The sequence below is a fragment of the Cnephaeus nilssonii genome (assembly GCF_951640355.1).
Source record: "Cnephaeus nilssonii genome assembly, chromosome: 19".
In the NCBI taxonomy this organism is placed as follows: domain Eukaryota; kingdom Metazoa; phylum Chordata; class Mammalia; order Chiroptera; family Vespertilionidae; genus Cnephaeus; species Cnephaeus nilssonii.
In genome coordinates, this window is record NC_137090.1 from 48,468,694 (window position 1) to 48,494,658 (window position 25,965).

Below are 25,965 nucleotides of genomic sequence, written 5' to 3' on the forward strand. Positions count from 1 at the left end.
GTTCATTGCTCTATCCATTGAGCCAAACTGGCTAGGGCTCTTTTAGTACTTTAAATAAAAGATGTCATTCTTTGTATTCTGGCTTGATGGTTACTGACTAGAAGTAGAAGTCTTTGGTCATTCTTTGTTTTTTCATATGTAAATATTTTTTTCCTCTCTTTACTTTTTTTTTGTTGTTGTTGTTAATCCTCACCTGAGGATATTTTTCCATTGATTTTTAGAGAGAGTGGAAGAGAGAGGGAGAGACAAAGAGAGAAACATTGATGTGAGAGAGACACATCATTGGTTGTTTCCCACACGAGCCCCAACAAGGGCTGGGGATTGAGCCTGCAACCGAGGTACATGCCCTTGACCAGAACTGAACCCTTGACCCTCCAGTCCTCAGGCCAGTGCTCTATCTACTGAGCCAAACCAGCTAGGGCCCTCTTGTTACTTTTAAGATTTTTCTCTTCATCAGCAGTTTTCAGCAATTTGATTACGATGTGCCTTTTTGTGTGCTTTTTAAAATGTATATGTCATTGCCTTTCACTGAGCTTCCTGCTTCTAGACTGTGGATTTATAATTTTCATAAAATATGGGCAATTTTTTTAGTCATTATTTTTTGAGATATATTTTTCTGTCTCCTTTCCCTCTAGATTTTTTCTGAGGTACCAATTACTCATATTTCATATTACCTTAAGTACAAGTCACTGGACCTCTGTTCATTTTAAGTTTTTTTAAATCCATTTGCTTCATTTTGCTATGGCTTCATGTTCAGTGATTTTCAGCAGTTTCCAATTTATTGTGAATTTTATCCAGTGAAGTTTTTTTTGCAGACATTGGATATTTTCTTTTTGTTTAAAATATGAACACTGAATTTTATACTTTTTAGTGCTTGCTTTTGTTGTGTTTATTTAAAGAAAGTTGTATTCTTTCAGGTAGGCAATTAAATTACTTTTGAAATTTATTTTTCAACTCTGCTAGGGCAAGTCTTTTTTCCCCCCAGTTATTAAAGGCATTTATTAACAGACTAGAGGCCCGGTGCATGAAATTCGTGCACTTGTGTGGGGGGGTCCCTCAGCCCTGCCTGTGCCCTCTTGCAGTCCGGGAGCTCTCGGGGGATGTCTGAATGATGGCTTAGGCCCGCTTCCTGTGAGCCTGGCTTCTGCCTGAGCCACGCTCCCACTGTGGGAGTGCACTGACCACCAGGGGGCCACTCCTGCGTTGAGTGTCTGCCCCCTGGTGGTCAGTGCGTGTAATAGTGACCGGTTGTTTTACCATTCAGTCGATTTGCATATTAGCCTTTTATTATATAGGATGCTTGCAGTTTGTTGACTTTTGAAAAAAAAACACACCAATATGTAAACTTTTATTACAAATTAAAAATGAGATTCTTAAAAATCTTGACCAGATATGAAACAATTTTAAAACCTTTGAAGGTATATTAAGAAAAACCAGGCTTTTTAACAAGACAAGTTTGTCATTACCAAAAAGAGACATTGAGGTAAAAAACAAAAAACCATGCTGTATAGATAATGCAGCTAGTTCTAGTTATCTGGTCAATGGGCAAAAAGCAAGTACTTCCTTACTGCTGAAATTTCATATTCATTTCTTCTTGTTGAATGACTAATTCGGATGATGGTAGATAGCCAATGGTAAGCCAGCATTTACTCAGCTTCACTCCACTTAGCCTTGGGAGCAGATGAATTCAAAGTTGGTGGTTCGGCTGCTTATGTCTCTTTGCCTCTTTTGGTTTAGGGTTTTCTGGCATCTGTGTTGGTAATTGAAGTTGCTGTGGTACCACTGTTGAGGTGGCTGCTGACCTTGAGTCTCATCTCCTGATTTTCCTTATCTTCTTCATTGCCATCCTTTCTAAGCTGTGTTTGGAGAGGAGGGCCCCTGCCAAGTTGTGGTCTATAGCCCTGATACATTGGTCTACCTTATTCTCTTGCACCCTGGTTATTAGCACCTTCCATCACTTCTCCCTGCACCAGGGGGTTGGAATGCTGTGATCAATGTCCATTGGGTCTTTGCATGTAGTAAAGTGGGAAATGTCACCTGCTTTCAGACTGGCACTGTTAGGCCTGGCCTTTGGGAGCATTCTCTGATGCCTCATGCTTTTCCCCACTCTCACCATTTCGGTAATTCTGCTGGTAAATGCAGGATGACCCCTGCATTGTGGATAGCATCTATAATGGTTACGGACTGTTGCATATTTACTGCCTTGCACTGAAACTTCACCAGGGCCTGTAATATTTGCTGCCTCTGCATCATTTTCTTCAACAACATCAATCTCCATTGCCTACACTGCGAAGGTACTTTCTGGGGTTATTCTTTATGACCATTTTATTGTTCCCCAAACCTTAGTTGTGGCAGCATTGAGGGTGGGGCAGGTTATTGCTGGGTTTCTGCCTCTCTGCTCATGGTAGCAGTGGTGATGGCGACTAGGGCTGGCTGCATCAGCTGTAGCGCCTCCTGGGGTGTGATGATAACTAGGCCAGTGGCAACCATGGGCTGCTTAGGGTTCTTTAGGGTCTGCTCTCCTTCCCTAAACTACTTACAGTAGTCTTTTAAAAACATTTCTTTAAATTATCTTTAGAGAGTAGAACGGAGAGGGAGAGAAAGAGGGAAACATTGATGCGAGAGTGAAATTTTGATTTGCTGCCTCCTATACCCCCTACGGGATTGAGCCTGAAACCTGGGCATGTGCCCTGACTGGGAATCGAACTGGCAACCTTTTGGTGCCTGGGATGAGACCCAACCAACTGAGTCACGCCAAGGGAGAGTAGTCTTTATCCACTTCCAAACTTGTCCTTTTTGGGGTGTCTACTGAATGACTGGTATGTTCAGTGAGGTTTCTTCCTCTGACTGGATGAAATTTGAACAAGTTCTGGTCCTGTGTGAGCTCTGGGAATTGTTGGTTTTGTAGGTTGTCCAATAACATATAGTAGTAAAAGCAGAAATATGATAAATACACAGCCTGTATTAAGTAGAAATAATGTATGTACAGTGTAGTTCAACGTATTGAAAAAGACTCATTTCTCCTAAAGTATAAGATAATGTAACACCATGCTTTGTACACCCATCAATCCAATCAATCAGTAGACTTTCCATTTTATCCATTCCTGGATACCGACTAAAAGAAACCACTTTATACTAGCAAAACAAATTGTAACTTTGGCAGCTTTCAAGATTCTTTCTCTCTTTGTGAACACAGGCAAATTCAGCACATACACATTGTCTTTATTTTGTTCACCACCATCATAATGCTTATGTCCAATTTTATGCCAAGCATAACACTCTTATGAGTTCTTACACTTTTCTGATACCTTAGGACACATCTTGCTAACAGATGCCCAAAATAGAGATAAAGCACAGGTGCTTACAGATGCAGTTCAAAGCAATGGCTACTTGATGCTGAGATGCTGAAGGAAGTTCCCTGGGAAGGAGCATGGTGAAGCCAGTCTTGCCTCTCGGGGTGCACCGCTTCTATAAGGGCTCACGGCAAAACAAACACTGAACATTTGTTTTACTTTTTGCTTTTTTGTAAAAGCGAAAATCCTCTTTGGATTTCTTTTGGTTAGTGAAAACATGTACTAATGTAGCTCTTTTGTAAAAGTGAAGTAGTATAACTCGAACTTTTCAGAAGTGGGGGATACCTGTATATCACATTTTGTTTGTCCATTCATAAGTCAAGGGACCTTTGGATTTGTTCACCTTATTTGCTATTGTGAATAATGCTGCTTTGAAAATTTGTGTGCAAATTTTTGTGTGTAGACATATTTTTAAAAATTATCTTGTGTAGCCGAGGCCGGTTTGGCTCAGTGGATAGAGCGTCGGCCTGTGGACTGAGGGGTCCCAGGTTCGATTCCAAGGGCATGTACCTTGGTTGCGGGCACATCCCCAGTGGAGGGTGTGCAGGAGGCGGCTGAATTGGTGTTTCTCTCTAATCAATGTTTCTAACTATCCCTCTTCCTCTCCCTTCCTCTCTGTGAAAAATCAATAAAATATATTTTAAAAAAATTATCTTGTGTATATACCTAAGAGTGGAATTCCTGGAAAATTGCATTTTCTTTTTAGTAGTGAACTTTTATTGATTTCATAGAGGAAAGGAAAGGGAGAGAGAGATAAAAACATCAATGATCAGAGAGAATCATTGATCGCTACCTCCTGCATGCTGCACACTGAGAATCAAGCCTACAACCCAGGCATTTGCCCTGACTGGGAATCGAATTGCGACCTCTTGGTCCATAGGTTGATGCTCGGCCACTGAGCCATGCCAGCCAGGCAAAGCTTTTGCATGTTTAACAAAAAGACAATGAAAGAGAAGTAGGAAAACAAACATAAAACCACCCACCTAGGAATGATGGAAAAACTATTACTCTTAACCTAGCAGGTTGGTTCTCTGGACTTCTGTTTCTTCATTTGTAAATATACATGAATTTAACTGGATGGCTTTTGTGACCCTTTCAGCTTACTGATTTTGAATTTAAGATTGGCATACTTTTTAGGATTTCATATTGAACACATGAGTTTGAGATCTTACTACATGAATAATATAGATTGGACATTATTGTTGTTAGAAGAATGAATCAAAATTGGACACAAAATTTAATTTGAATTCCTTTGAATGACATATAGTTAAAATGTTTATTGTTTTAGGTTTTGGAGAAAGAATTAGATAAGTGAAGGTTTGAAATCATCAGTGCCATTTCTTTCCATACTTAGTGGCCCATAACTGCCTTCATGCCTTTATATTTGCTTTGATTTCATGATGCTTTTCACTTTTTGGTTAATAATTAACGTATGATTATTTTAACACTAGGAATTTGCAGTCCCGGATTATCGTTCTTCTCATCTTGAAGTCAGTCAAGCGTCACAGCTTTTGCAACAGCAGCAGCAGCAACAGCTTCGCAGACGACCTTCCTTGCTTTCAGAATTTCACCCAGGTTCTGACAGGTAATGGGGTTTCTTTTGTTTCTCTCTAGGACTGAACTTGTGAAGTGTGCCTACTTCACAAGTGTGTTCATTTCTTTAATTTTTTTATTTTACAATTTTATTAACCAAGCTGTGACTGGTCATTTAAGTTTGTGTTTTGAGCTTGTTTTTATTTATCTTTTGGAGTTGTTGTAATAGTTGAACAAACTCTTAAAATTTGTTCCCACAGTTCAGAGTTAATGCTGTGTATTGGGACGTCAGGTAGACAGACCTATGCTTGAATCCTGGTCAGCAGTGTGGCCTTAATCACATTATACAAGGTGGGGGCAAAAGTAGGTTTACAGTTGTTTGTATGGAATATAACACAACAATTAATAAAAATAATGCAATAATAAACTATATGTATTGTGTAAACCTACTTTTGCCCCACCCTGTATAAACTGGTGTTCTCAATTTAGGCTACTTATTAGAACTGCCTAGGGGCTGTTTTTTTTTTTTTTTTAATGCAACAAATGTTTATTCTTGGTCACACTACATGTTTTTTTTTATTTGTTTATTTTTAATCTTCACTGGAGGATATTTTTCCATTGACTTTCAGAGAGAGGGAAAGACTGAGAAATGTCAATGTGAGAGAAACACATCGATTGGTTGCCTCCTGCATGCACCCAAACCAGGGCCCGGGATAGGGAGGAGCCTGCATCCAGAGTACATGCCCTTGATTGGAATTAAACCCAGGACACTTCAGTCCGAAAGCCGATACTCTATCCACTGAGCCGATACTCTATCCATTGGCTAGGGCTGTCTGGGAGCTTTTAAAACTTGATGCCCAGTACAGTTGGCATGGCTCAGTGGTTGAGTGTCAACTTATGAACCAGGAGGTCACCGTTTGATTTTCGGTCATTGCACATGCCCGTGTTGCAGGCTTGATTCCTAGTGTGGGGTGTGCAGGAGGTAGCTGATCAGTGATTCTCATCATTGATGTTTCTGTCTTTCTCTTCCTCTCTGAAATCAATAAAGATATTAAATAGATAAATAAATAAATAAACAAATAAATAAAACTTGATGCCCAAGTGTCATTTTAGAATACAAGTTCCCTTGAACAACAAGGGTTTGACCTGTGCAGGTTCACTTACACACGGATTTTTTTCAGTTGACACTTACAGTTCAGTTAACCGCAGTTCAGTTGACCCTGCGTAGTTCAAATCCTGGTTGTTCAAGGGTCAACTGGCTATTGGGACTCTGCATATGCGAGGGCCAACTTAAGTTATAGTGGATTTTCTACAGCGTGTCTTAACTGCTATATTTGTTCAAGGGTCAACTTAATTAAATCGGTATCTGGGATTGGGCCCAGGCATTCCCTTATGTGTAAAATTTCCCAGGTTATTCTCATTTGTAGCCAGGATTGCAAATCACTGATTTAGGCTCTTCAAACCTTAGTGTTCTCGCATATAAAAATGGGGGTATTAATGACCTTGTCCTCGAAGGATGGCAAGTATTTGATCAGATAATATTGGCCCTTTATATGTTAGATATTCATTTTCCCTAGAGTCCTTATCATCTCTGCTATCTTTGACTTCATTCTTACTCTTGATATAAAATATTTTGAAATACAGTAAGTACCTTTATTAAATTGCTGTCCTGGTTTTAGCAATTTTATAGAGAACCTGATTTCCGATTTTAAAAATATATTTACTGTTTCAGTTTTGAGGTGATAAAAGGCTTGAAATTATTTAGTCATGTTTAAAGTTATTTTAAAATACATTTCTTGGTGAAGGTTGTAGAGAGAATTCAGATCACTCTTCCCCCAATTTTTAACAAATTAAAAAAAAAAACTTTTTAAAAAGGAACTAAAAATGTCCCCTTTATAAAGAAGGAAAGGCATATAGCCACTGCCATAAACTTGGAAGAGTGGCAATTAAGGAAGGAATTAGAAGAATCTTGCATCACTTGGCTTTCTAGTCCCTATTTCTTTACTCAAGAAGTAGTGTTGAAGAAAGAAAGAGGATCAGTAAAGTCCTAGGATTTCTCATGAATAATCTTCAATTTGAGAAAATTTAAGTCTGGGTGGTTTGCTTGGGAATCCTCATATGCCATACTGCAGGAAGGGCTGTCACGGTGTGTGGTTTTCTGAATCGGTGAGCCAAAACTATCAGGACTGCTCGCATGTCTGGTAGAGTGGCCAGGATTCTTACCAAAGGCTCTGGCAGCTTCAACCAAGGTTTCCCTTACTTTGCTCTTTTTCCTGTTCCCTCTGGCTATAGAAAAGTATCTAGAAAGCCATACCCAGTCCTCCATCTGTAAACAAACACATGATAGGCAAAGTAGGGATGAGCAAGGAAAACCCAGGCACTCTATTCCACACCAAAGAGAAAGTCTGAGAGGGGCTGCCCATGTTGTACCTGAATAGGAGGGTAAGGGATGCCATGAACAGGGCAAACATATCCCTGGAAAAGAAAATTAATAAGCAGTACAGTATGTCCCAAACAAAGACCTCTGCATGTAAGAAGACAAAAACAAAGAACATACCACACGAGTGCTATGCACTATAGAAGAATCTCTATATACAAAAGGCTAATATGTTAAGTGTCTGACTGGTCACTATTGATACGCACTGACCACCAGAGGGCAGAGACTCAACGCAGGAGCTACTGTGACACACACTGGTCATTTACAGAGAAAGGGCACTGCAGACCTGGCGCCCACAAAGCAACACTCGGCTTCCCCCAAGTGGAACACAGGCCCCGTCACCACCCCGGAGCCCACCAAATTGCAGCCAACGCTGCCAAGACCTCATGGAGAAAAATGTGGCCTACTGCCCAGCCCAGCCCAGAAACAGTAGCTGTGGGTGCCAGGTAATGATGTCACGTAGCAATCCCTGGCTTCCTCTCCCTAGCGACTAGCCTCCTTGCAATTTCTTCAGCCCAGGAACACGACTTGCTTTATAGCCAGGTGCAAACATTTCACACTTTAACCAAATGTCTGTGAAGCATTTTCCCGTGCCTCATCTCATTTGATCCTCAGAAGTCCTGGAGTAGGTAGATAGGAGACTTGGTGGAATCCTATTTCCTTTTCATTCGCTGGAAAACGGAGGTTTAGAAAGCTTAGGAACTTGACCTGACTGAAAAGAAGTAAGAAATGGTGGACCTTGAAAATGACTTCAGGTTTTCTCACTGCGCAGAATATAGTCAAACACTGCTGCAGTTAAATATTTTACCCTCTGTTCTCCCTGCGTGATCTACAATTATAATCTGCTTTGTGTTGATATTTACTGCTGTGTTGCTGACAATTACCTGAAAGAGAAGTTAGGGTGCTTCACTGGGCTGGAAAAAGTTTAGCTAAATCAGAAAGCAGGTCTAATTAAGCAAGTTTATTCTGTATCTATAAAAGGCTAAGTTGACTTGTGCATGCGCGAATCATATAAAGCTCTTGCTGGTGCCAATTGCATATGTGTATTTCCATCTGTCATTGTTGATCGTGAATTTGATTGTTACTTCCTATTATAGAGAAAGGGCGAATAGCGATATTAAAATATTTCTTCTAATTAATTTCCTTTCAATGTGCATGAATCCGTGCACCGGGCCACTAGTTTAAAGTTAATAATGAGGTATTCAAAACACAAAACAGCTAAATTAGGTAAAATGGAAGATTGGACATCCCAGTACCCCCAAGCTCATCACTATAAACTTAACATATAAAATGAGGCGAACAGAATTAAAATAGGTTATGGAAGAAAGTTGTAAGATAATAAGAGTGAATGCAGAAGAAAAGCTCAAAGATGAAAGCAATTTGAAAGAAGTTGATCTGAAGGAAAAATTAAAACCACCCATTGTATCATATGAGCATGTGTTTCTGAGATGAAAACATGGTAAAGGGGAAAAAATTAATAAAATAATCCGGTTTTTTCCTTGTAAAGGAAGTTGATAAGACATACTTGTCTCTAGGAAAAAATTACACAGAATGATCAATATCAAGACAGATCCTGGTTAACTTATTAAAGTTCAAGGATAAGTAAAATAATCAGGAATCCAGTAAGCAAACTTCTATAGTGACAGAAGATAGCAGAACAATAGCTACAAAATTCTCAGAAAAAGAAATTGAGATCCAAGAATATTATGCCAGACATGTTCAAGAATAAAAGCAATAGACATTCTTAGACATGAAAACACTGAACATCTAAAACTTTTAAAAACAATTTCTAGTAGGTGATGGGATCTAGCTAAACAGAGAATAGATGCCATTTAAGTAGAAAGTCCATATGAGACATCTGGATGAATTATGGTTTTTTTACAAAATGTCAATAATCTTGACAAAGTAAAAAGAATATAACTACCTCACTTAGAGGTACAGTAAATATTGATAGAATGTATAAAGGTATGAATTTGAAAAGTGTGGTTGGAGTGAGTTGGTACTTCTATAAAGGAAATGTTGAGTAAAATTTTATCTTTTTTTTTGCAAGCCCGCAGTGAGTGGTCCTGGTTCTAAGTGCTATGTTAATCCTCACCTGAGGATATTTTTTTTTTACCATTGATTGTTTTTTAGGGAGAGTGAAAAGGAGGGAGGGTATGTGTGTGTGGGGAGAGAGAGATAGAGATAGAGATAGAGATAGAGATAGAGAGAGAGAGAGAGAGAGAGAGAGAGAGAGAGAGAAAGTGAGAGAAACACATTGATTGGTTGCCTGCCCCATGCACCCCAACTAGGGCCGGGACTGAACCTGCAACCCAGGTACATGCCCTTGACTGGAAGTGAACCTGCTATCCTTTGGTTCATAGGCCAATCAATGCTCTAACCACTGGGAAACATGGGCCAGGGCTAAAATGTAACCTTTTTAATGGTTTTTATAATGTTTTCCTTACCCTTTAACAGGAATTTTTTAGGAACTACTTTTTTTTGTGATAAAAGAAGCATTTATCTGGTATATAGCAGCAGTTCTTTCCATTTTAAGCTTTATTACATTTTATTTTTTTCTCATATCTGTATAAAAATAAAACAAATATTCTTAAAAACATACTGTATTCTGCCTTGTAATTTTAAATTCTTTTGTTGTTTTGTTAATCCTCACTTGAGGATATTTCCATTTTTTTTTTTTTAAGAGATAGTAGAAGGGAAAGGGGGAGAGAGAGAGAGAGAGAGAATCGATTGGTTGCCTATGCATGGGCCCCAACCAGGGTTGGGGAGTGAACCTGCAACACAGGTACGTGCCCTTGACCCAGAATTGAACTTGAGACCCTGTGGTGCACAGGCTGATGAGCTAGCTAATCATTGAGAACACTGGCCAGAGCTTAAAGATATTTAAAGATGGTGTTAAGAAATGAAAGTCAGTAAAATATAGGAACTTTTATGTTTAAAAGTCTACAGCATTTTTATTATGAAAATCTGGTGTTCTTGTTTTTTGTTTCTGTTTTGGATAACTCATTTTGTTTATCCATTCATCAATTGATATTTGATTTGTTTTCACTTTTTGACTGTTATGAATAATGCTGCTATGCACATTCACACACAATTTTTTGTATGGCATTTATTTTCCTTTCTCTTGGTAATTTAGCAGTAGAATTGTTCGATCATATGGTAAAACGAACGTGTAAGATTTCTTTACTATTTGAGAAACTACCAGATTGTTTCCAAATTGGCTGCAACATTCTATGGGTGTTAGTTTTTACAAGGCTGCACATTTCATGTTTAGCTTCATCAGACTTCCAATATATAATTGTAATTGTTTTCACAAAGATTTTCATAGTTCATTTGAATTTTTTGACATTTTAAATGTTAAGTTATATATTTACTTATTAATGTGTCAGTGGTTTTGTTCTTCTAAAAAGGAACAGCAAGGTGAAATGGGAAAAATCTGATTTTTTTAATGGAAAGAGAGCTTTCCATGCTCTGTTTGTCTTAATTGTCTGGTGTCCTGCAATGCCTTGGGCTCGCCTGCAGCACTGGGTGCATTTCACCTTCTGGCTTTGGTAAATCTCACAAGCAAAATGTAGTACTTGGAAGTTAGCTTTTGTGGGTTGTGTCCTGAGCAATGGTGCCTATTTGAGGGGACAACTGAGGACTGAAATATAGCTCAGGCAGTTAGCTGGGCCCTGTACATGAGAAGGTTGCGTTACTTACAGAAATTTCAAACAGAATCTCAATGCAGGCCAGCAGTGAGTGGCCCTGGTTCTAAGTGCTACGTTGAGGATCTTGGCCCTTGACCTAATGCTGGATGCTTGTTTTTGATAGATTACTTCTGGCTGTTTTGTGGAGAGTAAACTTGGAAAGACTAGATGCAACAGCGAACACATAAAGGACCTGTAAGAGAAAGAGAGAATATGAGCATAAAATAGGGCGATGTAATTGAAATGGAGAGGAGACACACCAGTAAATGAAGACTTCCAAGACTTGGCAATTGGCAGAGATGAGGGAGTAAACATGATGGATCTTAGGTTTCCAACTTGTTGGTTCCAACAACTGTGATAGAGATTAAGGATAGAGCAACAATGTAAGACACCTTGAGTTGGTATGAATTAAGTTTGGGGTACCCATGAAACATCCAGGTGGAGATGTATCTAGGATGCTTGGGGAGGGTCTAAATCAGGGGTGGGGAACATCTGGCCCAAGGGCCATATAAGGCCCCCATACACATTTGGTCTGGCCCTGCTGAGGCATTAGGGGTGAGTTAATTAAATGTTTGACCAAATATAGCAGGCTAATTTTTAAGTTGGATGTTATAAATATCCAAATGGCCTTGGCAGAAAAAGGTTCCCTGCGCCTGGTCTAGATTTAAGATACAGATTGTTACAGTGAACGAGGAAGTATGAAAATCGAGAAGAGCAATAGTTTAAAGATGAACCTGTATGATTTCTAACATCTAAAGACACTGAGAGACAGAAGCCTCTGAAGGAGCGAGAAAGGAAAATTGAAAACAGTGGTCTTCAAACTCGTTACTTACATGTTATTCAAAAGAATTTTGAAAAGCTGTATTCTGCTTTGTAATTTTAAATTGGCATCTAAAATTCTTCATAGTAAGTTTGAAAAATGAATATAATTTGTCTAATTGAAAATTGTCACTAAAAGAACCCTGCTGCAATATGCATTTAAAACTATCGATGGAATCTAAATACCATAGTGATTTGATACCATCATCCACTTAAAATAACATTGTATTTGAACAAACTTATCTTTAATAGAGCTTTTTTATTCCCTTTTTTCTTGGAATGCATTTATTCATTCCTTACACAAAATTTATTTTAATGTGATATGTTTTTATTATACGAAGTCTTATATTGATCAACCTATCACTTTTATTCAACAACAAAAATATATAAAAGTATCTGTGAGGTGCTCTATTTGAAAAAAACCTTCCAGATTGAAATATAATCATTATGTTATAACTAGAGGCCTGGTGCATGAAATTCATGCACGGGTAGGGTCCCTAGGCCTGGCTGGTGATCAGGGCTGATATGTGGGGAGTCCGGCAGGGCAATCGGGGAGCCCCCGCTGGCACCTGCCTTGACCAGCCTGGCACTGCCCGCTGGCCCCACCCCTGACTGCCCTGCTGCTGCCAGTAGCCTCCCTCTCAGGGTGAAGCCCCCTGATCGCCCTGCTGCCACTGGTTACCTCCCTCTGTGGGGCGACCGGTGGGGCAATTTGGGGGGGCCTCTGGCACCTGCCTTGGCTGGCCTGGGGCCTGCAGGCTGGGGGCAGCTCCTGCGTTGAGCGTCTGTCCCCTGGTTGTCAGTGCATGTAATAGCGACCAGTCGTTCCACCCAGTCCTTTGCTGTTCAGCCAATTTGCATATTAGGCTTTTATTATATAGGATTATTTTTTAACATTTAAAATTTTATTTTTTTATTACAATTTATATTCAGTATCATTTTGTATCAGTTTCAGGTATATAGCATAGTGGTTAGACAATCAGATTCTCTATAAAGTGGTCCCCTTGATATTTCAAGTACACTAGAGGCCTGGTGCACGAATTCGTGCACAGGTGGGGCTGGGCCACCAACCCCGATCGGGGAATGGGGTTGGCCAGGGGGAGGGGCTGTGGGCTGGCCCTGCCCCCTGGTTGAACTCCTGGTCGAACTCCCAGTCGAGGGGACAATTTGCGTATTAGCCTTTTATTACATAGGATACCTGGCACCATACATAGTTATTATAATACTAAGGCCCGATGCATGGAATTCATGCAAGAGTAAGGCCTTCCTTCTCCTGGCTGCTGGCACTGGCTTCCCTCTGGTACCCAGGACTTGGGCTTCCCTCACAGCCCCGGCTTTGTCTGCAAGGATGTCCGGTCTAATTAGCATATTACGCTTTTATTATTATAGATTATTGGCTATATTCCTTATGCTGTACTTTTATATCCCGGGACTATTTTGTAACTACCAATTTGTAGTTGTTAATTCCTTCACTGTTTTCACTCAGCCCCTTCTGTCCCTTTTTTTCTGGCAATCATCAGTCTGTTCTCTGTATCTGAGAGTCTGTTTATATTTTGTTTGTTCATTTGTTTTGCTCTTTAGATTCCATATATAAGTGAAACCATATGGTACTTGTCTTTTTCTGTTGGACTTATTATGCTTAACGTAATACCCTCTAGGTTTATCCACGCTGTCAAAAAAGGTTAGATTTCCTTTTTTTATGGCCGAGGAAAATTCCATTGTATATATCTACTACAATATTTTATCTACTTATCTATTATTGGACACTTAAGTTGCTTCCATATCTTGACTATTGTAAAATATTCTACAGTAAACATAGGGTTTGTATATGTCTTTTCGAATTAGTGTTTTGGATTTCTTTGGATAAATACCCAGAAGTGGGATTGCTTGGGTCGTATGGTAGTACCATTTTTAATTTTTTGAGTAACCTCTTTATTGTTTTCCATAGTGACTGTATCAGTCTGCATTCCCATAAACAGTGAAGGAGGGTTCATTATTTTCCACATTTTTGCCAACATTTGTTTGTTGATTTATTGATGACAGCCATTCTGATAGATGTGAAATGATATCATTGTGGTTTTAATTTGCATTTATCTGAGGATTAGTGGTGTTAAGCGTATATTCTGGTCCTCTGTGCATTTTTTAGTTGGATTGTTTGTTCTTTTGGTATTGAATTGTATGAGTTCTTGATAAGTTTTGGATATTAACCCTTGATGTATCTAATGTTATCATTGGTGAATATCTTCTTTGATTAATAGGTTGTCTTTGCTTTGTTGATGGTTTCCTTTGCTCTGCAATTGTTTTTAGCTTTATATAGTCCCATTGCTTAGTTTTTTCTTTTGTTTTCCTTGTCTGAGGAGATATATCAGAGAAAATATTGTGAAGAGAAATGTCAGAGATTTTACTGCCTATGTTTTCTTCTAGGAGTTTTGTGGTTTTGAATCTTATATTTTAGTCATTAATCTATTTTGAGTTTATTCTTGTATATGTTGTAAGAAGGTGGTCTAGTTTCTTTTCTTTCTTTTTTTGCATGTATCTGTCCAGTTGTCCCAGCACCATTTATAGAATAGACTATGTTTACCCCATTGTATGTTTTTGCTTCCTTTGTCATAGACTAATTGGCCATATAGTTGTGGGTTTATCTCTGGGATCTCTATTCTGTTCCATTGATCTATGTGTCTGTTTTTATGCCAGTACCATGCAGTCTTGATTACTGTAGCCTTGATGTCAGGTAGCATGATACCTTCAACTTTGTTCTTATTTCTCAAGATTGCTGTGACTTTTTGGGGTCTTTCGTAGTTCCATATAAATTTTTGGATTATTTTTACTAGTTCTCTAAAAAACGCCATTTGGATTTTGATAGGCATTGTGTTCAGTCTATTGATTGTTTTGGGTAGTGTGAACATTTTAATGATGTTAATTCTTTCTGTCTATGTGCATGGATATGTGCTTCCATTTATTTGTATCTTCTTCAAGTACAGGTCTTTTACTTCCCTGGTTAAATTTATTCCCGAGTTGTTTTTGTTTTTTATGCAATTGTAAATGGTATTGTTTCTTTAGTTTCCTTTTCTGATAGTTTATTATGGTTGTAGAAAAGTGAAACTGATTTCTGAATATATATTTTGTATCCTGCTACTTTACTGAATTAATTTATCAGTTCTAGTAGTTTTTTGGTGGAATCTTTAGGATTCTCTATATACAGTATCAGGTCATATGCAAATAATGACAGTTTTACTTCTTTCTTTTCAGTTTGGATGCCTTTTTTTTTTCTTGTCTGATTGTTGTGGCTAGGACTTCCAGTACTGTTCTATATAATAAAACCCTAATATACAAATCGACCGAACTGCGGAATGACTGGTTGCTATGACATGCACTGACCACCAGGGGGCAGACGCTCAATGCAGAAGCTGCCCCCTGGTGTCGCTGCTCAGCCAGAAGCCAGTCTCACGGCTGGCTGGCTGGCGAGAGCAGCAGCAGTGGTGGGAGCTTCTCCGACCTCCGCTGTAGGCGGGCAGTAAGGAGCGAGGGGTCCCGGACTGCAAGAGCCGGGAGGACTGCAAGAGCCGGGACTGTGAGAGGGATGTCCGCCTGCTGGTTTAGGCCCAGTGCCCAGGGGGATCGGGCCTAAGCTGGCAGGCAGACATCCCCCGAGAGGTCCCGGACTGCGAGAGGGCGCAGGCCAGGCTGAGAGACCGCCCCGCCCTCCGCACCACCCTTCCCCCCTCGCCAGTGCACGAATCTTGTGCAGCGGGCCTCTAGTGTTGAATAAGGTTAATGAAAGTGGACATTCCTGTCTTGTTCGTGATCTTAAAAGAATGCTTTTAGTTTTTCCCCTTTCAGTATGGGTTTGTTGTATATGGCCTTTATTATATTGAAGTATGCTCTCTCTATTGCCACTTTGCTTAAAAATTTTTTTTTATCATAAATGGGTGGTGGTTTTTGTCAAATGCTTTTTCTGCATATATTGATATGATCATATGATTTTAATCTTTTGTTTTGTTTATGTGATATATCATTAATTAATTTGTAGATATTGAACCAACCTTTTATTCCAGGAATAAATCTCACTTGGTCATGGTGTATGATGTTTTTAATGTATTGCTGAATTCAGTTTCCTAATACTTTGTTGAGGATTTTTGCATCTATGTTCATCAGGGATATTGGCCTCTAATGTTCTTTCTTTGTAGTGAGTGTCTTTATCTGGTTTCGGAATTAGGATAATACTGGCCTTGTAAAATGAGCTTGTGAGTCTCCCCTTTTTTTGAAATTTTTAAGAATAGTTTGAGAAAGATAGGTGTTAGTTCTTCTTTGAATATTTGGTAAAATTTACCTGTGAAGCCATTCAGTCCAGGACTTTTGTTTGTTGGGAATTGTTTGATTACTGCTTTGATTTTGTTGGTTATAGTTGTTAAAATTTTCTGTTTTTTCTTGATACAGTCTTGGATGATAGTTTGTTTCTAGGAGTTTACCCATTCCAGATTGTACCATTTGTTGGCATATAGTTGTTTGTAATATTTTCTTATAATCCTCTGTATTTCTGTGGTGTCAGTTATTTATATTTCTTTTCCAAAATTGTTTTGGCTATTTGGATTTCCCTGTGATTTTATGTGAATTTTATGATGGGTTTTTCTCTTTCTCCAAAAACAAAACAAAACAAAACACGCCATTAGGATTTTATTACAGATTATATTGAATCTGTAGATCAAGCATGGTAGACTCAAAGGCTACCTAACACGGGCCAAATAAACAAGGTTTTAGTTTCTGTGGGCCGCAGAAAAACAAAAGCTTCAATTTTCATAGAAACGTAGGTTTATTTTGATAGATACATGCTGAATACAAAAGGCTGAAATAAATGAGTAATCATTAACAAAATAATAGAACATTTTAATAAAAATTAAACATTTTTTCTTGAACGTTAACTTACCAGACGTTGAATAACTGCACAAATTAATAAGCGTAATGCAAATAAACCTATTTTTTTTTTGTTCTCCGAAAGTGAAATATTTCCTGTTGTGCACACCAAACAAGTCAGTCCAAGACTAATGACATGGCCATCGGCTGCTAAAATATTCGCTGCTGGTATTAGTGGAGAGAAATGGTGCGTCTGCGAGTAAGGCGCGTAAGGAAAATGAATGCAACATGATTATAGTAATCAGTCATTAGCGAACGTTGTAGTTCATTATTAATAATTATGTATAACAGGATGTTGTAAAAATTAAGTTACAAAATTTTTATTAAAACGTTTCTTACATACTTTGTATTGGCTGGGCAGCAAAAGTATTTGTTATGGGCTGCATGCGGCCGATGCCATGAGTTTGACATGCTTGCTGTAGATAGCTTTGTATAGTATTGTCATCTTAAAAATCTTAAATCTTTCAATTCATGATGTCTTACCATTTATTTAAGTTTTCCTTAATTCCTTCCACCAGTGTTTTGTGTTTTTCAAGCTGTAGGTCTTGAGCCTTCTTGGTCAAATTTATTCCTATTCGATTATTTTAGATGTTATAAATTGAATTGTTTTATTAATGTCATTTCAGATTATTCATTGCTAATGTATAGAAATAAAACTGATTTTTGGCCCAGTGATTGAGCAGCCAGGAGATCACAGTTCAATTCCCAGTTAGGGCACATGCCAGGTTGTGGGCTTAATCTCCAGTAGGGGACGTGCAGGAGGCAACTGATCAATGGTTCTCTTTCATCATTGATGTTTCTATCTTTCTCTCCCTCTCCCTTCCTCTCTGAAATCAATAAAATATATTTTTAAATTTATTATAAAAACAAAAACTGATTTTCCCATGTTTCTTTGTATCCTTTAATTTTGCTCTACTCATTTATTAGCTCTAACATTTTTTTGTCTGTTTGTGTGTTCTTTGGAGTTATCTAGATATGAGACCATGCCATCTGCAAAGAGAAATACTTCTTCCTTTCCATGTTGGGTGCATTTTATTTATTTTTCTTGTCTAGTGCTTTGACAACCCTCAATACTATATTGAGTACAGGTAGCTTCCTAGTCCACTATTTTTTTGTGACCTCATTGTGCATTTTAAGAAGACAATGAGATTTTATATCTTACACTAGAAGCCTGGTGCACGAAATTCGTGCACGGAGGGGGTTTGTCCCTCAGCCCAGCCTGCACCCTCTCCAATATGGGACCCCTGGAGGGATGTCCGACTGCCCGTTTAGGCCCGATCGGGCAGTCGGACATCCCTCTCACAATCCAGGATTGCTGGCTCCCAAATGCTTGCCTGCCTGCCTTCCTGATTGCCCCTAACCGCTTCTGCCTGCCAGCCTGATCAACCCCTAACCACTTCACTGCCAGCCTATTTGCCCCCAACTTCCCTCCTCTGCTGGCCTGGTCACCCCTAACTGCCCTCTCCTGCAGGGTTGATCACCTCCAACTGCCCTCCCTTGCAGGCCTGGTCCTTCTCAACTGCCCTCCCTTGCAGGCCGGGTGCCTCCCAACTGCCCTCTCCTGCTGGCCATCTTGTGTCCACATGGGGGCAGGATCTTTGACCACATGGGGGCAGTTATATTGTGTGTTGCAGTGATGATCAATCTGCATATTACTCTTTTATTAGATAGGATAGAGGCCTGGTACAGGGGTGGGGGCCAGCTGGTTTTCCCTGAAGGGTGTCCCTGATCAGGGTGGGGGTTCCCTTGGGCCATGGGGCGGCCTGAGCGAGGGGCCTGTGGTGGTTTGCAGGCTGGCCACGCCCCCTGGCAACCCAAGCGGAGGCCCTGGTATCTGGAATTTATTTTCCTTCTACAATTGAAACTTTGTAGCCTGGAGCAGAGCCAAGCCTGGGGCTCCCTCCGCAGCGGCAGCCATTTCTGTTGGCGTTATAATTGAAACTTTGTTGCCTTAAGCGGGTGGGCCCGGCCAGGGTGTGTGGAAAGCTTTGCTTCCCCTGTTGCCGGTGGCAACCCTGGCCTGCTCTCTCAAGCTCCATTCTTACGCCATTTCTGTTTGAATTTGTTTACCTTCTATAATTGAAACTTTGTAGCTTGAGTGGAGGCTTAGGCCTGCAACGGCTGGCGGAAAGCTTGTTTCCCTCTGTTGCCTGGGAAATCTTGCTCTCTGTGGCTGTAGCCATCTTGGATGGGTTAATTTGCATACTCGCTCTGATTGGATGGTGGGCGTGGCTTGTGGGTGCGTCGGAGGTATGGTCAATTTGCATATTTGTCTATTATTAGGTGGGATGAGATTTCAAATTTTTGAAGTATTATCATTATATGGACCAGGGCTTACTTCGTTATCTGTCCTAAAAAATGAAACGCAGTGATTATCATTTCAATGAAATGTTGTTTTTTTGAGCCTATGGAAAGATGATAAAATGTCAAGAAGATAAAAATGTTTGTAAAATATAATCTTCAGCCAGATATGTGTCACCAGGATTGTTGAAATGAGACAAAGCTTTACATTCTCATTGTTCTTACACCTTCTTCAGTCTGAGAGATGAGACTAAATGTTATGGAGACATTAGAGGAAGGCATACTCACTGTGGTATTTTCTCTCTTACAAGCATAAAAAAATAAACATATTGTGGTACTCCTAGAAAATGTTATTTTTGAGACATTTCTTTTTAAAGCTTGGCCATAAAGTAAAATATCACTTCTGTAAATATCTTGGTAGAAAATGAAAAGTCAAATGAACAAAATACTCATCTGCAGTACTCTGCACGGTACATTATTTCAAGAAATCAAAATCAGATTCCTGACCTTCAAGACACTTATGTACTTGGGGAAACTAAACAGAATACATGTCTGGGAGAGTCAGAATTATATCTTCAAAACATTGTTGCATTTCCAGTTAAGAGACTTTTCTTTAAGACTTCATAATACCTCACAACTCAAGTCATTTGGGGGGGAGAAGGAGAGAGAGAGAGAGAGAGAGAGAGGGGGGGGGAGGGAGGGAGAGAGGGAGGGAGGGAGGGAGGGAGGGGCAGGCAAGCATCAGTGTGTAAGAGAGAGAGAAACATCAATTGGTTACCTCTTGAACACACCCCAACTGGGGATCGAATTTGCAACCTAGGTATGTTCCCTAATTAGAAATCAACCCCCAACCCATTGGTGTACAGGATGATGTTTCAATCAACTGCACCACCCAGCCAGGGCTAGATTTGTGGGGTTTTTTTTGCTTGTGTGTGTTTTTTTGTTTTGTTTTGTGTGGGGTTTTTTATAGGTTAAGAATGGTGTTATTCTAATCTAGATTATACTGAATTCAATAATTACAGGTTGAAATATATTACTTTATAGATATTCTTTATCAACTTTAAATTTTCTGTAAATTGAAATCTTTTTAAAAAATAACATATTTTATTGATTTTAGAGAGAAAAGGAGAGGGAGAGAGAGATAGAAACATCAATGATGAGAGAGAATCATTGATCAGCTGCCTCCTCCATGCCCCCTACTGGGGATTAAGCTCTGACTGGGAATTGAAAGGTAACTTCTGGTTCGTAGGTTGATGCTCAACCACTGAGCCACTGGCCAGGCTAAATAGAAATCTTTTACTACATCTTTCACATCTTTACCACTAGCACTTCCAAATCTGTTGCAGAATATTTTTCTATTGGAATTCAGTAGAAAAATTGTAATATTTTATAGTGAGTTATATATTCTTCTGGGGTGGGGGAGGAGGGGACAGGGATTCACTCTGGAAGTAAGCTAATTTTTTCACTTATTTCAAAATCCAACCAGGGACATTAGTAGGAAGTTGTACATCACTTAAAATTTTTTAAGTGTTTATTTTCTTTGTATGTATTAGGCCTCAAGAAAGGAGACCTGGATATGAACAGTTTCACCCAGGCCCGTCCCCAGTGGATCATGATTCACTGGAATCCAAGAGACCACGTTTGGAGCAGGTTTCTGATTCCCATTTCCAGCGTGTCAGTGCCACGGTCTTACCTTTAGTGCACATGCTGCCAGAAGGGTTGAGGTCTTCTGCAGATGCGAAGAAGGTAAATATTTGCTCCCTTACTCTGTGGAACTGTCAGTCTCTAATATTTATTTAGTTGATATCAGACACCGCGCCTAAAAGTAAGTCCAGTTATACCAGTCTCTGAAGGTTAGTGCTATGGGAAAGTAAGAATTTCATTAAATAAAACGAAAAACCACAGACTCATTGTTCCAGACTTTTGAAGTCAGTACTTTAGACTTTTTAATAAATGAAAACAATCTGAGGACTGTTATAAAGAAAAATTGCTATTAAATAACTCTCAAGCATTTTGTACTGGCTTGCTGTACTGTAAAAATGTGATCAGACGTACTCAAGACTACCATAATTTTCCTAAATTTAAATTAAATTTTAAATAATCTTCTGAAAATTTTTAACTTGCAACATGGGACAAGATACTATTTAGGTATGGATTAAGTGGATTTATAAAGAAATTTTTTTTTCTAATATAAAAAATATATTCTTTAGGAGACTTGCAAATACAAGTAAAAAGTTACCTGTAATTCTATATCTTGGAGATAACTAATTTTAATATGCAGCTATATTTTGTGACATTTCAAATAATGTGTATTTATCAGAAGGTTCTACTAAGATCAAACCTCTTTTTCTCTGTGTTTATTATTATTTGCCTTTCTTTAATGAATTGTATATTTGTTTATTATGCCTTTATTTTGTTGCTGTGTTTATCTTTTTTTTAATTGAATGTATTGGGGTGACATTGGGGTAAAATTATAGGTTTCAGGTGTACAATTTTATAATACATCATCTGTATATAATACATCATCTATAATACATCAATTCTATAATACATCATCTGTATAATACATCAACTGTATAATACATCATCATTGTATTGTGTGTTCACCACTCTAACTCAAGTCTACTTCCATCACCATTTATTCCCCCTATACCCTCTACTTTCACCCTCCAACCCCCCCCCCCACTTTCCTTTTGTTAATCACCATGCTGTTGTCTGTGTCTATGAGGCTTTTTATTCTTTGTTTTTATTAATCCTCACCCAAGGATATTTTTTCCATTGATTTTTTAAAAATTTCTTTATTGATTAAGGTATCACATATTTGTCCTCATTCCCCCATTCCCATCCCACACCCCTCCCCACGCATGCCCCCACTCCTCTGTTGTCCTTAACCACTGGTTAGGCTCATATGCATGCACACAAGTCCTTTGGTTGATCTCTCCCCTATATCCCCACCCTCCCCTACCCTCCCTCTGAGGCCCGACAGTCTGATCCATTCCTCCTTGTTTCAGGGTCTGTTCTTGTTCATCAGTCTATGTTGTTCATCATTTCCCCTAGATGAGTGAGATCATATGCTACTAGAAATCCTACCTAATAAAATGGTAATATGTAAATTACCATCACTCCGCTAAGCCCACAATTGGGCCAGCGGGAGGCGCAGGGGGCGGGACTTGGGGTGGCCGTGGTAGCCGATTTGGCCAGCGTCTGCGCCATGGCTGTGCTGTGGAACAGAAGGGGCCTCTGGGGCAGCGAGCTCACATCCCGCCGCGGACCATCAAAAGCGGGGGAGCTGGGTGCCTGTCTGCTCCGGCACCAGGCACCCAGCTCCCCCGCAAGCGAAAGCGTGTAGGGGACCCTACACCTGCATGATTCAGTCATGCACTGGGCCTTTAGTACACTTATAAGAACCGAAAATAAGACAAGCAATAATGGTTATGCTGAGAGGCAAATGAATCAGTCTGTAGTGAGTTTCTTTCTGGGCCAACAGTTCTTTTGAGACCCAATTTCAATGTCAAACAGTTCCTTATGTGCACATGTCAGCAATGATATTTCAGTTCTGGATGGTGGACAAATGGTGGTAATGCAGGTCCGACCCTCTCTGGTTTGGTCCTGGGCAATCTGCAGTGACGCACAGCTGCTGACTGCTAGTATGGCAAGGCGATGTCAGCGTCTTCCATCTCTGGACTGCTTCTTTTCTGTCTTCATGGCTGGAGTAGTCCTGTTGATTCCTCTCTGTTGCCGGAGTCCACATGGTCTTGGAGTTGTTTTCTGAAAATATACAAACATATTCTCGACCAAAAGTTAATAAAGGAATATTTTCTATAAATTTGACTTGGGATCCTTTTTCATTTTTTGCCCAAATGATTTTCCTCTAGTTTGTTTTGACACCATGTGTGTTTTTCATGGGTGTCTTGCTTTTAGTATTACAATTAATTTTCTAAAGTACAAATTTTCTAGATGTAATTTACTTACAGGATATTTTTCCTTACATGATATTCTTCTACTATCCCCCCTTTTTTTGATCTAAATATTAGGAGGCTTTTGAAAATTTTTTAATGTAGTCTTGATAGCTTTTAAATTTTATTTTTTGCACTATAATATGACTGCTTTAGGTTCATTACATGTTATGCAATTTTATCATGAGATGAACTACCAATAAAAATTTTAGTTAACACTTTAGGAACTGTTTTTTGTCCAGTGCTATTAATTTTTCTAGAATATTCGCTTGTTTCAATTAGCCAATTTTAAATTAGCCTGAAAACTTGACTACTATTTTACTGTCAAATTTATTACTCTAATAACAATCTTATTTTACCCTGTAAATATTAGTGGAAAGGATTATTTGCCTTCTTGAGTAGGTCCTGAGCATTCCTGGTGGTAGGCTGGATTTAGATATCAAAAACCCACTTCCCCTCACCATGGGTTCAAGACAACTCAAACAATTCTTTTTGCAGTGAGAGGGCAGCTGCTGTTGGCCAAGTCTCTGTCTGTTACCCGGGTCCCGATTTGAGCTGGGCATGGGACGTTAAGCAGCCATTGGGGCAGGAGACTTCCTTCAGAAGCGGTGAGGGTTCAGGCCCCTGCTAAGTTAGGGGGGTGAGGGTCTGTGCCCCACCTCTGTTGACCCCCAAGTTCTCTCCTGATGGCCCCTCTGCGACTGTGCCTGTCTTAGGTTGTATCCATTGATTTTTTAAAGAGAGTGGAAGTGAGTGGGAGATACAGAGAAAGAGGAACATCAATGTGATAGAGAGACACATTATTTGGTTGCCTCCCACACGCATCCACCTGGGGCTGGGGATTGAACCTGAAACCGCAGTACGTGCCCTTGACTAGAATCGAACTTATGATCCTTCAGTCTATGGGCTGATGCTCTAACCACTGAGCAACCAGCTAGGGCTGGGTTTTTTTGTTTGTTTGTTTGTTTTTACCACTTGTGACAGCATGGATGGATCTAGAGGGTATTATGATAAGTGAAGTAAGCCAGTTAGGGAAAGACAAGTACCATATGATTTCACTCATGTATTGAATCTAATGAACAACGTAAACTAACGAATAGAAACAGACCCATAGATAGAGAACAGACTGACGAGGTGAGTTTCAGGGCAAGGAGAAAATGGTGAAGGGATTAAGCAAAGAGTTTATCTTTTTTTTAAACTATCCATTTTGCTTATCATTAAACCTGGTACTTAGTAGGAACTGAATAAATATTTATTTTAGAGGGAATAAACTAATTCTTTAAAACTCTTAAGATATTAACCCCTTTACTATCATACATTAATATGTCTTACTCCCTTTTTTTTATTAGCAAATCTCTTGCTTATAGTTTATTTACCTTTATGAATAAAAGCCCTTCCCACCCTGATATTAGGTAAATAAATACCCACATATTTTCTTTGGGTTTTTATGCAGTGAAAAATGATTTAAGAGATAGTGATTGTCTGCAGTTTATTTTCACATAGTTGAGCCAAGGTAAAAAAGGGTAGGTGTGCAGGTATGTGTAGGAGAGAAAACAAATAAAGTGTTAACTAGTGAATCTAGATGAAGCATAAATATCTATTATACTCAATTTTTAACTGTTATATAAATGTGAAAATTTACAAAATAAGTTGGGTGGGGAAAAGTTCTTTGTCATAAGCTAGAAATGAGCGAAACTTGGGGAAGTTTTGATACCCTCCTCATCATATGAAATATCTGTATTATAGTTTATGGGTATAAAAGAAGTATTTTGCGGCATTTAAAAAAATATATTAGGTCTTCTTTCATGACTGAATAAATTGCCTCAAATGTAGTAACTAGTTGTGAAACTTTTAGCAGAAAGGAATCTTAAAAGCTTATTCATCCTATATAATAAAAGGCTAATATGCAAATCGACCCAACAGCAGAATAACCGGTCGCTATGTTGCACACTGACCACCAGGGGGCAGACGCTCAATGCAGAAGCTGCCCCTGGTGGTCAGTGCGTTCCCATAGGGGGAGCACCGCTCACTCAGAAGCTGGGCTCATGGCGAGCGCGACGGAGGTGGTGGGAGCCTCTCCAACTCAGGGGCAGCACTAAGGATGTCCAACTGCCAGCTTGGGGTGCAGGCCAGGCTGAGGAATGCCCCCTGCCTCCAGTGCACGAATCTTGTGCACCGGGCCTCTAGTAGGAATATAAGGATGGATTTACATTTGTAAATCAGTCAACTTGATATATCACATTAACAAAATAAAGGATAAAAACTGCATAATCATCTCAATAGATGCAGATAAAGAATTTGACAAAATTCAGTATCCTTTTATGGTAAAAACTCTCAACAAAGTGGATATAGAAGGAACATAATTCAACATAATAAGAATATGTATGGCAAACCCACAACTAATATGCTCAATGGTAAAAAGTTGAAAACTTGACTTCTAAGATCAGGAATAAGACAAGGATGCTCACTATCGCCACTTCTATTCAGCATAGCATTGGAAGCCACAGCAATCAGACAAAACAGGAAATAAAAGGTATCCAAATCTAAAAGGAAGAAGTAAAACTGTCATTATTTGTAAATGACATGATACTATATATAGAAAACGCTAAAGACTCCACCAAAAAACTGTTAGAACTAATGAATGATTTCAGTAAAGTTACAGGATATAGAATCAATATACAGAAATCTATTGTGTTTTTGTACACTACTAACGAGTAATCAGAAGGAGAAAATAAAGCAGTCCTATTTACAATTCCATCAAAAAGGATAAAATACCTAGTAACCAATTTATCCAAAAAGATGAAATACCTATACTCTGGAAACTATAAGATATTGAAGAAATTGAAGAATAAACAAATAAATGGAAGGGTATACAGTGGAACCTCGGTTCTCGAACTTAATTCGTTCTGGAAGACTGAGAAGCAATTTGTTCAAAAACTGATTTTTCCCCCATTAGAAATCATGTA

General features: G+C 39.1%; 1 protein-coding gene across 13 annotated transcripts in view; it reads left to right on the forward strand.

The window, feature by feature from the left end:
• NCOR1 (nuclear receptor corepressor 1) overlaps nucleotides 1-25,965 on the forward strand; it is a 205,327-nt gene that overhangs the window by 45,543 nt on the left and 133,819 nt on the right. For all 13 annotated transcript variants that reach the window (XM_079797252.1, XM_079797251.1, XM_079797257.1 and 10 more), the window contains exons 3-4: nucleotides 4,805-4,938; nucleotides 20,597-20,789. In XM_079797252.1, the coding sequence (XP_079653378.1) occupies nucleotides 4,805-4,938; nucleotides 20,597-20,789 (327 nt within the window). The remainder of the gene's footprint in view (nucleotides 1-4,804; nucleotides 4,939-20,596; nucleotides 20,790-25,965) is intronic.